This window comes from Trachurus japonicus, chromosome 16, assembly GCF_045865225.1.
Source record: "Trachurus japonicus isolate A0001 chromosome 16, Traja_1.0".
Lineage (NCBI taxonomy): Eukaryota > Metazoa > Chordata > Actinopteri > Carangiformes > Carangidae > Trachurus > Trachurus japonicus.
Genome location: NC_140922.1, coordinates 34287541 through 34302837, shown reverse-complemented (window position 1 = coordinate 34302837; position 15297 = coordinate 34287541). Strand labels below are relative to the sequence as shown.

General features: G+C 40.0%; 1 protein-coding gene across 1 annotated transcript; it reads right to left on the bottom strand.

Annotated features, from left to right (window-relative positions):
• Nucleotides 1-1628: 1628 nt before the first annotated feature.
• Nucleotides 1629-14443, bottom strand: slc39a3 (solute carrier family 39 member 3). Its single transcript, XM_085803149.1, has 4 exons — nt 14207-14443; nt 10473-10603; nt 5343-5657; nt 1629-3919 (listed from the first exon to the last, which is right to left on the bottom strand). Exons 1-4 carry the CDS (start codon nt 14379-14381, stop codon nt 3545-3547), a joined length of 996 nt encoding a protein of 331 aa, XP_085659275.1. The 5' UTR covers nt 14382-14443; the 3' UTR covers nt 1629-3544.
• Nucleotides 14444-15297: the final 854 nt, after the last annotated feature.

The window sequence follows — 15297 nt, the reverse complement described above, 5'->3', positions numbered from 1 at the left end:
AAAATAAGTTTAAAGCAAAAACTGTAATTGCATATATGTACATATATCATAAAATATTTTTGGCAAATATGTCACATACATACATGGCCATATATCAGATTTGTGTATGGGACATGAAAAATGAGATATAGCGAAACTCTCGTCATGACATTTTCCCATAAAATGACACAAACAACCATCGTTTATAATAAAATACTGAAATGTAATAATACAATTAAAAAACAACAACTGTTATAATCATTTATTAAATCAATTTATTTTCTGATTATTTTTTATTGATCACCCGTTCCCTCGTATGATGACATGATGTGAAACATGTGTCAGCCGGCAACAGCAGAGCAGATTTGTTTCACATCTGTTTGGTTTGGTCTCCATGGTAACAGCTGTTCACCTGTTGAGTGTGTCTGAGGTCAAACAGGAGCAGGGAGGAGGTGGGAACGCCCTCTCGCACAGAAAAGACTTTTATACGAACAGCTCTGTCTCTTTTTACAGCGGAGTGAGTCATCCTGTCAGACTCAGTCCCAGCTCTGCGCTCTGGGGGAGAAAGCGCGCCACCTAGCGGCAGATTCCCGCCACCACACAGAGGCCACTTCCTGTCAATCATTAAGTTTCAAACTTTGTGGGAACATTTTATGGACCTTTGTAGTTGTTTTTTTTGTCCTGTTTGTGTTATTTTATGTCCTATTATAATGATTTATGTCTTTCTTTGTGTTTTTAAAATGTCATTTTTTTGGTTTTTGTGGTCATTTTACATCTGCTTACACTGCAAAAACTCAAAACCTCTCCAAGAATATTTGTCTTAGGCTATTTCTTGTCCAAATGTCTAATTTCTAGTCAAAACTAATCTCTTTCCACTTAAAATAAGACTCATCACCTAAAAATTTACTTTCACTTGAAATAAAATCTGCCAGTGAAAGCAAGTATTTTGTGCTTGTAGGGCCTAATAAGGAAGAACATTTTGCTCCACTATCAGATTTTTCTACTTATTTAAGTGAAAATCTGATTGAAAGGAGTAAAAAGTGTCTAAAAACAAGCTACTTTTTATATGCTGAGTCTTATTTTAAGTATGATGAGATTTGTTTTGACTAGAAATAAGACAAATATTCTTGGTAAGATATTTGAGTTTTTGCAGTGTACTGTGGATTTTTGTGCTCTGTAGTTGTTTTGTCCTGGTTTGTGGTCTTTTTTATTTTTTATTTGGGATCATTTTAGTCTCATTTCATTGTGGTCTTTTCTCTTTTTTTTTATCTCTAGTTGTTTTGTCTGTTTCAAAGTTTTCAGATTTGTGGTGATTCCTCTTCTTCCTCTTGTGGGTTTGTTGGTAAAAATGTAATTTATTTGAATTCCACTGTAATAACCTTTGTGTCTTTGAAACTAATGACTGATGAAAATGAAACAAAAGTGAATAACTACCAAATGAGTTATTTCTCTTTCTTGTGGGAAATTGTACTAGTAAAAAAAATCATAATAATAAAAACTTTAATGTCTAATTTAATTTTTGATCCTTGGAAACAGCAGATTGAAGATCATATCTAAAATCAAGGTGCAAAAACTCATGAGAGACAAAATAATGGATAAACAATAATAATAGTGGATCATTTTTAAAATCATCAAACTCTCAGTCAGTGTTTGATCTTAAAAACTATTTTATGTTTAATTCAGTCGTTCATGTATTTTCACAATAAAAGCCTAAAACACACATTTTATACATTCAACACAGAGATTAAAATATAACGTTGTCTTTAAAATGACTTTGGTGATTTAATTACAAAAATACAAGTGTCTTTTTTTTTTTATACTGTCGGTGAATCGACTCATGAATTAATTTATAAGCAGAACAAATAAATCACAGCAGGTGAAACCACACACACACACACACACACACACACTGGTGTTGACGTGTCTGCTGTAAATTGTCCGTGACCGAACAACAACCAGTGGATTGTGTTTGTTCACTGCTGCGTCGCTCTGCTGCAAATCTGTTGCTCTCAAACACAAAGACGTTTCTGTTTCTGCACAAAGACAGAAAAGAAGAAAAAAAAAAAACAGACTTCTGCTGCTGGAAACGTCACATCTTTGATCATGTGACGTGTTTGTCGACAGGATTAGTTGCGGCTAACGAGCCGTTTCCACAAACACCACATATCTGATGTTTCATTACGTATCATAAAATCAAAACAACACACATTATCTCTCTCTCTCTCACTCAGATCTTTGGACAAGATGTTTGACGACGTCACTTTGGTGTCTCAGGAGCTTTAAATTCAACAATGTCAATTATTAACTTATTTAATTCATCTTATACACACACATAGCCTATAACTGTCACGTTCTAGTACCGTGTCATTCTAAAGTAGTGTTAATTAACCTTTAATGGAAAAATAGTTTTAAAAAAAACTAAATGTGGAGATGAAATAAAGTGAAATATAATCAAAGCCTCGGTCCACAGAGAAACTGAGCCTTAAAACCAGCTGTCAAGACTTCCTGTCACATTGTGATGTCACAACTAAGCCCCGCCCCCTCAACACCTGGACAACACCATCCATCCTACAACTTTGCAGGATTTGGTTTTGGTTTTTGATTGGATCACTTTAGAAAACAGTCAGCCAATCAGAAGAGAGGCTCAGAGCCTCCTCCTCTCTTCTGATTGGCTGACATCGACCTGTTGTTACTAGAGCTCCAGAGAGAAGCTGAGAGAGAAAACTACACTGAGACGGTTTTTAGATCTTCTCATGGATCAAACCCTTCAAAATAAAAGACAGGAAGTGGTCTATGAAAAACAAAACAATTGTTTTTTTGGCCCCGACTGAAGTTACTAATTGATTAACTGATTACTTGACTGATTTGTCTAAAATCAAAGTGAATATTCAACAAATTGTCAGTTTTCCAGTTCAGTGAACGCATCATGCAGCTTTAGTTGTGTTGACAGAAAACATCTGTGTTTATATATGTTTGTAACTCAGGAAATAATGAAGTTTTATTCACTGAACACTGATCAGTTATTTAAAAAAACAACTGTAAGACGTTTAAATAATGAAAACCGTGAGTATTGACTACTGTAAAACAGAAAAAACTGAGACGCTTTGATAAAATATGTCAGAATAGAAACTGTGCGATTCACACACTGCAAAAACTCAAAATCTTCCCAAGAATATTTGTTTCATTTCTAGTCAAAACTAATCTTTTCCACTTAAAATAAGACTCATCACCATAAAATTAACTTGTTTTTAGATAATTTTCTCTTGTTTCAAACAAATTTTCAATTGAAATAAGTAGAAAAATATGTTTTTTGTGTTTGCAATAAGAAAGAAAAACTTGCTCCACTATTTTTCTACTTATTTCAAGTGAAAATCTGCTTGAAAGAAGTAAAAAGTGTATAAAAACAAGCTAATTTGTATGTGATGAGTCTTATTTTAAGTAGAATGAGATTCGTTTTGACTAGAAATAAGACAAATATTCTTGGTAAGATATTGAGTTATTTGACAATGACAATGTCGTAGTTGTTCATGGAAACGTTTGAGATGCTTGTTCCCCCTTTCAGCCGCTACAGTTTGATGAAGAGCACGCCGGTAACCACGGCGAAGCCCAGCAGCAGCATGGCGACCTTGGGGATGCGGTGGCGCGGGGAGCTGAGCTCGTGGGGCAGGATCTCCATGAAGGTGATGTAGATGAAGGTGCCGGTGGCCAGGCCCTCCAGCGTGGCGCGGGCCAGCTGGTGCTGCGGCAGCGCCTTGGTCTCCGTCAGCGCGATGCCCAGCCCGATGCCCAGCGGCGACATGGCGGCGAACAGCAGCAGGCAGCCGGCCACCACCGAGCGCCGCAGACGGCTCTGGCACAGCTTGAAGGACAGGCTGAAGGAGATGACGCTCTTGTGGATCAGCAGCGCCAGGCAGATCTCCAGCACGGCCTTGCCCTCCTCCTGCAATACGGACGGACTTTATTATTCAACAGGGTATATACAGGAATCTTGAAGTTAATTTCAATACCGTTTTAAAGGCCCCATGCTGTTCACTTTTCTCTGGGTTTATTTACCTGCTGATCTCCCTAACAAGATGTACCATTGGTTTTGAGTACCTGTGATCAGCTTAAAGGGATAGTTCAACATTTTGGCAAATTGGCCCATTGCCATAATCGCTATAATCATAACAGTAGGTTCGTTACCTTTATTTGTCGGTGTAAGCTATTTTTAGAACGGAGGAGCGGAGCGGCAGGCTGCTCAGAGCTACGCTACAGAGGCTAAAGGAATTTCTTGGTTTCCCTCATCAAACTCATCAAATACACAACCCAACAACTCCACTAGCCTCCATAGCATAGCCCTGAGCAGCCTGCCGCTCCGCTCCGCCGTTCTAAAAACAGCTTACACCGACAATTAAAGGTAACAAACCTACTGCTATTACTATAGCGATTATGGCAATGGGCCAGTTTGCCAAAATGTTGAACTATCCCTTTAATATGGTTTCTACTGCCCCTTTCTGTTGCCTCTTTCTGGAGCTCTAGCAGTCACAGGTCATTTGGCCAATCAGAAGAGAGAATGAGAACCTCTCCTCTGATTGGCTGACTGTTTTTGAGTGGCATGTGGTCGGGCCAATCACAGAGAAGTAACTGAAACCTAAGCTGCATTCATAAAAATTGAAAAAAAAAAACAACTGGTCACGGTGGGCGGAGTTACCTTGTGTGTGACATCACAGAAAGGAGGAAGTGCTATCTGCTCGTCTTAAAGAGACAGTTCCCACAAATGGGCGGTGTGTGTTTCTCCGTTTATGACCAGTTTGATGCATGGGGCAGTAGATACGTGGCCCAGAGAACTCCCCAAGCACCAAAAAATAACCACAATCACATTTTTCTGCACACACAGAGAGGACCGCCCCTTTATGCCGTTCTCTCACCTCATTGGATAAAGGTTGTAGGATACAAGGAAAGTTTTCTCCTGGGCTCAGAGCAGAGCAGAGTGACTGACAGACCCGTGTTTCAGACCAAACACTCTATGTAAGTGATTGCTGTCGGAAGATAGAACTATTTAAGACTTATATTAACACAAATATTCCGCTTACTCCTGCTTTAAGGCCATATTATGGGTAGGATATTTGTGTCTTTATTATTCAATCCAAAAAAGTTGATTAAACAAAAAAGCTATTTTCAATCACATAATAACTCACTTCAATCAAAAAAAAACTTTTCAATCAAAGAAAAAAGGGTTCAAATGCAATTTTGTGGGTCTCAAATATGTTTTTGCATTCAAACCCTTTTTTTTTTTTGATTGAAGTGAGTTATTATTTGATTGAAAGTAGCTTTTTTGTTTAAATCAACTTTTCTTTAATAAAGACACGTATGTAGCTCCGTACCTGCAGCCCGACCGCCAGGCCCTCGAACACCGAGTGCAGCGACAGCGAGAAGACCAGGATGAAGGCTCGGAGCGCCGACTGGGAGCTGAAGTCCACGTGGAAGTGGCCACTCTCCGCCTCGTGGTGCTGGTGGTGCTGGTGGTGGTGGTGAGGTCCGGGCCGGTCGGCGCCCTGGACGCTGGAGTCGACCAGCAGAGAGCGGCGTTCCTCCGGGAACGAGGACGCCTGGTCCTTGAAGGCCAGAACCACCTGCTCCAGAACCAGGACCAGGAAGAACCCCATGGCCACGATGAACTCAGGCAGCGGGAACTGGAGCTGAGAAACACCAAGCATATGCACACACATTACATTTATATAAATATAAAAATAAAAGTTTGTCAAATTTGGACGGACCAGGAAGAGAAGCTTCCGCTACAAAACAAGCTTGAAATATAGACTTATTTAATTTTTTTCGGGACAATTTCGCATTTCGGGGCTTCAATACAAGACGGACATTACAGACGAGCAGCATGGAGGTATTTGGATGTTTTTTGGTGTGTCTTTTTGTTACGAAGACAGTTGGTATCCATTTGCAACCGTCATATGGACATGCACTGCTACGCCGAGACCCCCTGTAACTCAGAGAAGCCACGGAGGACTCTGAAACTTCTCCCAGCCCTTAGTCCACATGAGGGGGAGGAGATGATGAGTGAAATTTCAATTTTGGGTCAGTGGGCCAATTTGACAAAATGTTGAACTATTGAATGTTGAACACCGACAATTAAAGGTAACAAACCTGCTGCTATGACTATAGGGATTATGGCAATGGGCCAATTTGACAAAATGTTGAACTATCAACATTTTGAACTATCCCTTTAAAGGGATAGTTCAACATTTTGGCAAATTGACCCATTGCCATAATCCCTATAGTCATAGCAGCAGGTTTGTTTTCTTTAATTGTCTGTGCAAGCTATTTTTAGAACGGCGGAGCAGAGCCGCGAGCTGCTCAGAGCTACGCTACGGAGGCTCATTATGGGATGTCTTGGTTTCCCTCATCAAACTCATCAAATACACAATCCAACAACTCCACAACGCTCTGGTGGACAAGTTGTGAGCTGCACATTCACCACGCTATGAGATAATAACACAACGTTACCACACAGAGTTGTTTTAGAGGGAAATTCATGCAAAACCGCTGATGCACGTTGCCTTCAGGGACAGTTTTTCATCAACAGTCTCTGTATTTAACTGTCTATAAAACAGACAGTTTTTATGTTTATGTTTGAATAAACTTGCATAAATAAATTAAATATATATTTGATGTAATATATTGTTAACACACATGATCACAACATTAAAAAAAACCTAATATAGATGTTTTAAGTAAAAACCATGAACTCATTTGGACTTGTTATGAATTTATCTTGTGAAAACAACATCATCCTGAATGTAACGACATAAATACGTGTCGTATCACTACATCTTCATGTGTTTACTCTGCTGTGTTATCTCACTCTTCCTTCATTTCCGATGTGTAACGTGAGTTTCTGAGTTTAAACGGTCGATCTGCCGTCGTCAGGGCGACAAACTGCTGAGGAGAGAGAAAACCAGCGGATGTGGAGACTGAGACCTGAGATAAGGACGGTTTCATCTTCATCATGTGTCGACTTGTTGGTGAAAATATTCACAGCCTCTGCACGGGAAACCACAGGCTTTAGAAAGAACTACAACTCTGTTTTATTTATTTATTTATAGCCTACTTTATATCCAAACACAGGAATGAGACTAAACTACAGAACGCTGAATGTTCAATATTAAACTGATAATGCATAGACCCATGTGTCTACTGATGAAGGAACATTTAAAATACTGAATGATTCCTGGATAAACAACAGATTAAAAGCTTCATAAATCCTGTCGGGTTTGCTTGTTTTTCAAATTAAAAGCCCTCTAGTGTCTGACAAGCTGAATTTACGACCTCCTGAGGAAGGCAGCAAGAAAACACATTAACCACCGTGCGGTGCGAGGCAGGAAGTGCGGGAAGAAGAAAAGGGAGGGAGAGGAACACACACACACACACACACACACACACACACACACACACACAAAGACACACACAGACACACACACACAGTGTTACAGTAATCTTTAACTTTTGCTTGTGGAGGTTTCGTCCAACCGTTTGTTTTGGGAGGGAGTAGAGCGATTCCCGTTAAACAGGCCTCTCCCTGCACACACACACACACACACACACACAGACACACACACACACACACACACACACACACACACACACACACAGGTTTCCCAGCAGCACGCTGACCTTCAGTCGCCCTCCTCTCACATTAAATCACATTTTTAGCCCGGTTGCCACAGCGATGGTCGACCATCAGATCCTCTAGCGCCACCATGAGGCTGACATCAAGTTGGATGGTTAAGATTTAAGAGCTTCATGAAATTATAGTTTTGTCTTTATTCTTTGCTTTCCTCCTGGATAATTTAAGGTTAAAAATAACTGTCACCATTTTTGGTTGAACACAGTCACAACTGTGTTGCTTCATTTTTGTGGTCAAAGTCATAAAAGTTGTGAAACAGACTGTTTTCTCTTTTCCTGAGCTGGATTCTTTGATAATATCTGAAATGTTGCTGCTGGAGGCGTCAAAGTGGCCTCAGAAATATTTATACTCTGGGCTACATTAATGATTTGAATCATAATAAACAGGAGGCGCAAAATAAAATAACAGTTTTTATAAACTAATCAAAGTTCTGAGCTTCTACTCAACATGAAACCAGACGAGTCATCCCAGAAAATAAAAGCTGAATTCACAAATATCACCATATCTATAGCTTATATTAGCTCATGTTAGCTCATGTTAGCTAATGTTACTGATGACATCACTGAGTCACTTTGCTGACCTCATGAGTTTTATTTTCTCTCTGACACGATGTTGTGAACATGTCACAGATAAATGGTTCAGTGTTTTAATGTTTTATTATACAACAAGTAGTTCCGACCAAGCAATCTGATTGGTCAATAAGACATTTAGAACGTGCTCAAATCAGCATTACAGCACGGCTGACTCATCACTGAAAATATTACTTCGCCATGTCATGTTGTTTACACATCTCCATGGCAACATGGACTTTTCCCCCTTTTATTTTGAAAAACGTCATTTATTACTCGTGAAAATAAATCACAAACTACACTGACCTCCTGTAGGTTGTTCCTGACAGCTGCCAAAGTCACATTTATAGAACAATTATGTTATTTTATTTTTTGTTAATATATTGTAAACTTCCCCGTTACAGCCGAGAGGATTGTCTCCCTCCCATGTGTGTAACGTTACAAAGTCGGAGAGACACGAGTTGTGATCGCGGTGAATATGTTTTTTTTTTTTTTTTAAATATGGCCTGGAGCTGAATATTTCATTGGATAAAACGGAGGTGATTACCTGTATGTTTCTCTCTCTCCCTCTCTCTCGCTTGCGCCTTTTGGGCTTTTAAATAATCTGGAGTAATCGTTTGTCTTTCTCTATCAGCTGTGTCGGCGACACGGCGCTATAACTTCATTTACATGCGAGTTTGCGGTTGTAGAAGCTACATCTGTGAAAGGAAAAAAAACGGCATCTTTGTTATAACTTGGGCGAGTTTGTGCAGTGTTGATTTAGTTCAGGAAAGTCCGAGACCGCGTTAAAACATGAACGTCAGCTCAGAGTTCACTCATCTGGGACTAGAAAATCATTTCTGTTGCTAGGTCGTTACTAAGGTTCGGACTATTTGCTGTAGAGGTGAACTAGGTTCCATTACACATAGGAGTCTACTGACGTGACTGATTGTGTTTCAGTTATTAGTCAGACCCCATTTATTTCCATGGAAACGGGAAGCACACTCGCAAAAAACTTTAAATTTTGAGAGCAAAACGTCCATCAACGTGAATATTTATTTAATTATACGCTTTATTTTGTTGGTAATTGTTGTATAATCGCAATATTATTAATATTATTATGGGAAAAAAAGTGTTTGCTAATTTCTAAAAGCCTTAAGTTACAGTTTAGCTAACGAATGGTAGCACGTTTAGGTTAGTTAGGAACACTTCTTAGATTCTAACTTTCGTTTTAAAATGGTTTGGTTAACTACTAGTTTCTACCGCAAGCTTTGTTTTGTTAAAGAACCACAAGTAGTTTCTAATGTTAGCTTTTTGTTTAATTAACGAATATTAGGTAGTTTCTATGTTAGCTTTAAGTTTAGTTAACTAGTTTCTAACGTTAGCTTTTAGTTTATTCAACCGATATTAGCTAGTTTCTAAAGTTAAGTTTAGTTAAAGAATAATAGCTAGTTTCTAACATTAGCTTTAAGTTAAGTAATATAGTTTCTAACATTAACAGCACATCAGAGTTTCTCATGTTTCTAACTTTACCTTTAAGTTACAGTTTAGCTCGTGTTAGCCTGCTGTTAGCGTGCTCTTTCATCTTAACTTGTCGTTTTATTTTCTAGTGCTAAGTCAGTATTTCATAAGTAGCAATGAAATACTACGATACATTTCAAAAAAGTAAAATACAATGAGTTTTAAGAGAACATTTAAGAGTCACTGACGAGTGTCACGAGTAGTGACACAGGAAGATTCTTTGTTTGTCTAATATTCATACAATCTATTAAGCTTCTATAACAGATATTTTGTTTTATCTGTTTGTTTATTGAATGATATTAACCTACATGTGACCTGACGGCTCAGTGGTGGAGAACAGGGACAGTTGAGGCACTTGAACTTTACTTCAGTGTTTCATGGATTTATTTGACAGTTTTAGTTAATGAGAAAGTTCCTGTAAAGTCTGTGACCTTGTGGACTGACTGTACCGTCGTTATATAATTAACATTAATTAATCAGTCATTAACCCGTGAACTCAGACGTCTCTGTCTCTGTTCACATTTCCTCACTTTACTTCGTCCAAAGTTCCAGTTTAACAGTTTCTTTTTTCTGTTGAAAGTCGACTTTATGAGTCAGTGAACGCAGCACCGTGTACAGTTTGTGTCACTTTATTGTTGTGCAACATATGAACAGTGACTCAGGTGTTAGTGTTGTTGCTGTATGTGCGTTATTACAACAGTCTGGTGTGTTGTGTTGTGTTGTGTTGTGTTGTGTTGTGGTCTTACTGTGATGCCGGCGTTGCTGAAGGCCTGGTTGATCCCCTCCAGGTAGTCGGGCAGCAGGTCCAGCAGGCAGGTGGCCAGGAAGACGCCGCCGGCAAAACAGCTGATCAGACTCAGCAGCCGGCGCCGCACGTCTGCAACAACAAGAACCAGGATCAGACCCGGGATCAGCCCAGATCTGGTACAGGACGACTAGAACAGCTCTTTAGTCTCATTCTCCCCTTTTTTTTTTTGTAAATATGTCTAATCACATCTCTGGTTCGTGCTATTAATTTCCTGTTGAGGGTGTTTGCAGTAACACTTCCTGTTTCCTGTATCCGTCTACAGGGCAGCAGAATGCAGCCTCTAAATAACACATTATCTGCAGAGAAACTCCTTCATTTCACCAATATTTAGTTCTGATAGGCTAGTGCTATTCCCCTCTGAGTCCGGGGTTAGCTGTTATCAACATCCGGGGTCTGTAGGTTGACCTACTGACCTCTGACCTGGATGATGTCATCTCTGAGCGCCGTGTGGTGCGGTTTGTTGCTAATGCTAATGCTACGGTTAGTTTCTGCGTGTTTCGTCCAGCTGCTCATTTTTTCCTCTCCTCAACCTGGACTCACTAAAGCTCCGGCTAGTTGAGATAAAAATGGACCCGAATGCCGAAGCGGAATGATTATTATTAGGGCCGGGACTTGATTAAAAAAATTAATCGAATTAATTAGAGGCTTTGTAATTAATTAATCGCAATTAATTGCATTTTAATCGCATATAACTTTTTGACCTGAGAACAGTGAGAAGCATTTTTTTTTCACATGGATTTTAGTATACCATTGAATGACTGAATACATAAGCTTAAACATTCAAGGTGGTACTTAACCAAGACCAACAGACTAGGGATGCAAATTATCGATTAATTCATTAATGGATATTTGATACATACAGATTAAATGGTCTTTCCTTCCACTACACTATGATGATTACTGTAGTATTTAACTAGGCGACTTAAATCACAGTAGCATAAACTGATTTGTTGAACTCAGCCTGATGTAAACATTAATAAAACTCAGTAACCAATCACACAGCAGCTCCATGTTGTCCCTGTGTGATGTTCAGGGACAGGTCAGGACAGTCTGAAGACAGAGCTCTGAGGGTGAAGTCCTATCATAATGAGATGAGCTGCACCTGTGACAGGGACAGGTCATAGATATAGCGCTGCAGCTGAGCAATTAGCGCTATATAGCGCATTTAGCGTGCGCCCGTGTCTGTGTATCTATGTGCAGGCAGAGATCAGAGATGGTGTTTTAAATAACCATGCTAGCGTTTCACCAGCTCTCATCTCCGCCAGTCAGCCTCTCAAACTGCCGCCTCTCTCGCGTGTGGGCGCACCGCACGTAGACACACGTGAGAAAAAAAAAAAAAAAAAAATTAGAATTTTTTTTTAAATAAGTGCGATTAAAATGCGTTAATTTTTTTAACGCGATAATTTTTGTGTAATTAATTAATCGTAATTAACGCGTTAAAGTCCCAGCCCTAATTATTATCAGAATGAGCCGGGCGGCGCTCAGAGATGACATCATCCAGGTCAGAGGTCAGTAGGTCAACCTACAGACCCCGGATGTTGATAACAGCTAACCCCGGACTCAGAGGGGAATAGCACTAGCCTATCAGAACTAAATATTGGTGAAATGAAGGAGTTTCTCTGCAGATAATGTGTTATTTAGAGGCTGCATTCTGCTGCCCTGTAGACTCCATTATACGGATATACGCGCCTCTCGGCTGGAGCTCATTTCATCACAACCACTTGTAATGACACCAAAGTTATCTGGGTGAGGAAATGATCAGATTTTAAGCTAGAAATAAGGTGCAGATTGTAAAAAAACGTCAATTCCCCTTTAAAGCCCCTTGTATAGAACTTTTAACTGGATTCAACTGAAAAGTCTCTGGTTTCTGCTGATATCTCTGTTTGACCTCCAACAGCAGATGAGACCATCGGTGGGAAGATAAACTGTTTCTAAATAGTGTAACTCTTTACCAGACATGTCCAAACTCATTCCACAAAGGGCCGTGTGGCTGCAGGTTTTCCACCAGACCAGACCAGACCAGACCCCTTCGATCAACTGGTCTCAGTCTTCACACAGTTGATTGGTCAAACTGTGTGCTCTTGATTGGCTAGATAACCTGCAGCCACACGGCCCTTTGTGGAATGAGTTTGGACATGTCTGCTCTTTACCTTCAGGAGGCAGTGGTCGGGTCGGTCCACCGGACGAAACGATTTACGGCACATGTGAACCAGATAAACGTCTTTACGATGCGCACTAGAGCTCATGGGAAATGCAAAACACTACCGCTTTCGTCCACAGGGGTCGCCAAAATCAACACAAAATGAAAGTTCTTTGTAGATGCTTTAAAGGAGACGTATTCTGCCCCTTTTCCACAAATTAAAATAGTTCCAAGGTGACTCTTAAAGGGATAGTAGCATTTTTTTAAAGTGGGGTTGTATGATCTACAAATAGCCCCTAAGTACTTTAATTGCAGTAGAAGACTCTCTGTACTCCTCCCGTTAGCAACGCCAGCCCATAATAGCCCTGCCCAGAGATTTACAACATACAGTGTTGTGAACAGACCCAAAGAAACGGCCTATTTTCACGGCCTAAAAGAGGTTTTACGTGAAAAAAAAATACACAGTTCCATTGTTCGCTATAATATAATTTTTTCCAGCCCTTCAAAGTGCAGGAAAAACACAGTTTTTATTTGGACCTAACCAACTGCTGATCGGCGGGCGCTAACCCTGGGCGGAGGGATACGTGAGTTGGTTAGGTCCAAATAAAAACTGTGTTTTTCCTGCACTTTGAAGGGCTGGAAAAAATTATATTATAGCGAACAATGGAACTGTGTATTTTTTTTCAGGTAAAACCTCTTTTAGGCCGTGAAAATAGGCCGTTTCTTTGGGTCTGTTCACAACAATGTATGTTGTAAATCTCTGGGCAGGGCTATTATGGGCTGGCGTTGCTAACGGGAGGAGTGCAGAGAGTCTTCTACTGCAATTAAAGTACTTAGGGGCTATTTGTAGATCATACAACCACACTTTAGAAAAATGCTACTATCCCTTTAAATTTGGGACCTGGTGTCATCAGTCTTTTTGTGTTTAGACTTTTTACACTTCAGTTTAAAGGGACAGTTCAACATTTAGTCAGATCCTCCTCTCACCATAACCCCTATAGTCACAGCAGTAGGTTCATCACCTTTAATTATCGGTGCATGTTGTTTTGAGATGGGCGGGGCAGAGACGTGAGCTGCTCAGTGAACACAATGGAGGTGAACGGTACGGGTCCCCTGTCCCTCATCAAACTCATCAAATACACAATCCAACAACTCCACAACGCTCTGGTGGACAAGTTGTGAGCTGCACATTCACCACGCTATGAGATAATAACACAACGTTACCACACAGAGTTGTTTTAGAGGGAAATGCAGCCGGAACTACATTCCAGACACGGCTGCTGCTGGGCGGAGGGATTTCAAAAGAGAAAGTAGTTCAGAGTATTTGCTTCATGTGTCGTAAAGTTACATGATTATCTCATAGCGTGGTGAATGTGCAGCTCACAACTTGTCCACCAGAGCGTTGTTGTGGAGTTGCTGGATTGTGTATTTGCACCGATAATTAAAGGTAATGAGGGGGTTATTATGGTGAGAGGAGAATCTGACTAAAATGTTGAACTGTCCCTTTAACAGGACAGTGTGTGAGTCCTCACCCGGGTCCACGCTGCAGCGCCCGGCGCCCCGGACCAGGCAGAGCGGCGAGAAGCCGAACAGCAGCGTGACGGACAGCAGCACCACCAGAGCTCCCAGTTTGATCTCCAGAGCCGGAACGTCGGCCGGGTTGACCTGCAGCCCCCCCGGGGACGACGCTCCGCCCCCCACAGACATGGTGATCGCAGGTCTGATTCCTCTGGGTCCGGCCTCAGACTCCCTCCATGGAGACACACAGTCTGTCACACACACAAGACACAACAATAAAGACACAGATGATTCATGTTTTATGGGTCAATGACAGGATGTAACCCATTGCCAAGTAGTGTAACCAGTATATTCAAAAAATAAAAATCAGACTATATACGTAGCTACAGGAAACTAAATCTGGACTCAAATGTGGAATAAATGTATTTCATTTTCGCAATGCAACACTATGTTTCTTGACAAATTTGACATTATTTTTCACGATGTTTAGAAAAAAAGCAGTGTTTCTTAGAATAGGTCCTGCTCAGTGTTGCCAAAATGCATTAAAATTTGAATATAGAAATACAGCAAACAAATCTATTTCAATTTAATGTAGTAAAGTACGCTTAAATCCACTAAAATATCTAATATTTATCATTCTTTTGTGGTTACACCATTTGACATTTTCAGGGGCATTCAGTCTTACAATAGTTTGGTTAAAAAAAAGGTTCAAAATTCAAATGACATAAAACCAACATGAATACATGCTTGTAAAACTATTTCTAAAGATATTTCTGAATTGCTCATCTTTCCAACACTTATTTGTCACTGACCCTATGATCTGACAACCAGAGCTGCTGACTGGCTTCCTGTCCATCGATCGACCGATCAATGAATTGACCAATAGTTTCAACTCTAATACACAATAAACATCAGTGATAACAAGGACGTTTTACATTTCACAATAAAACTCAAACACACGTTCAAATGACGCGAAAAACATAAAAATATACTTAGACAGGAGGAAACTAAATAAAATCAAGTGTTAGTGTGTAAGTTATAATATTGTTAATGTGTAACATAAAACAGCTTCTTAAAAACATGTCGGTTTTAGTTTTTAAAGATA

Coding starts and splice junctions, on each gene's coding strand:
- slc39a3 (XM_085803149.1), bottom strand. CDS start 14,381: ATGTCTGTGGGGGGCGGAGCGTCGTCCCCGGGGGGGCTGCAGGTCAAC. Junction 10,604..14,206: donor GCGCTGCAGCGTGGACCCGG/GTGAGGACTCAC, acceptor TTGTTGTTGCAG/ACGTGCGGCGCCGGCTGCTG. Junction 3,920..5,342: donor GCCTGGCGGTCGGGCTGCAG/GTACGGAGCTAC, acceptor TCCGTATTGCAG/GAGGAGGGCAAGGCCGTGCT.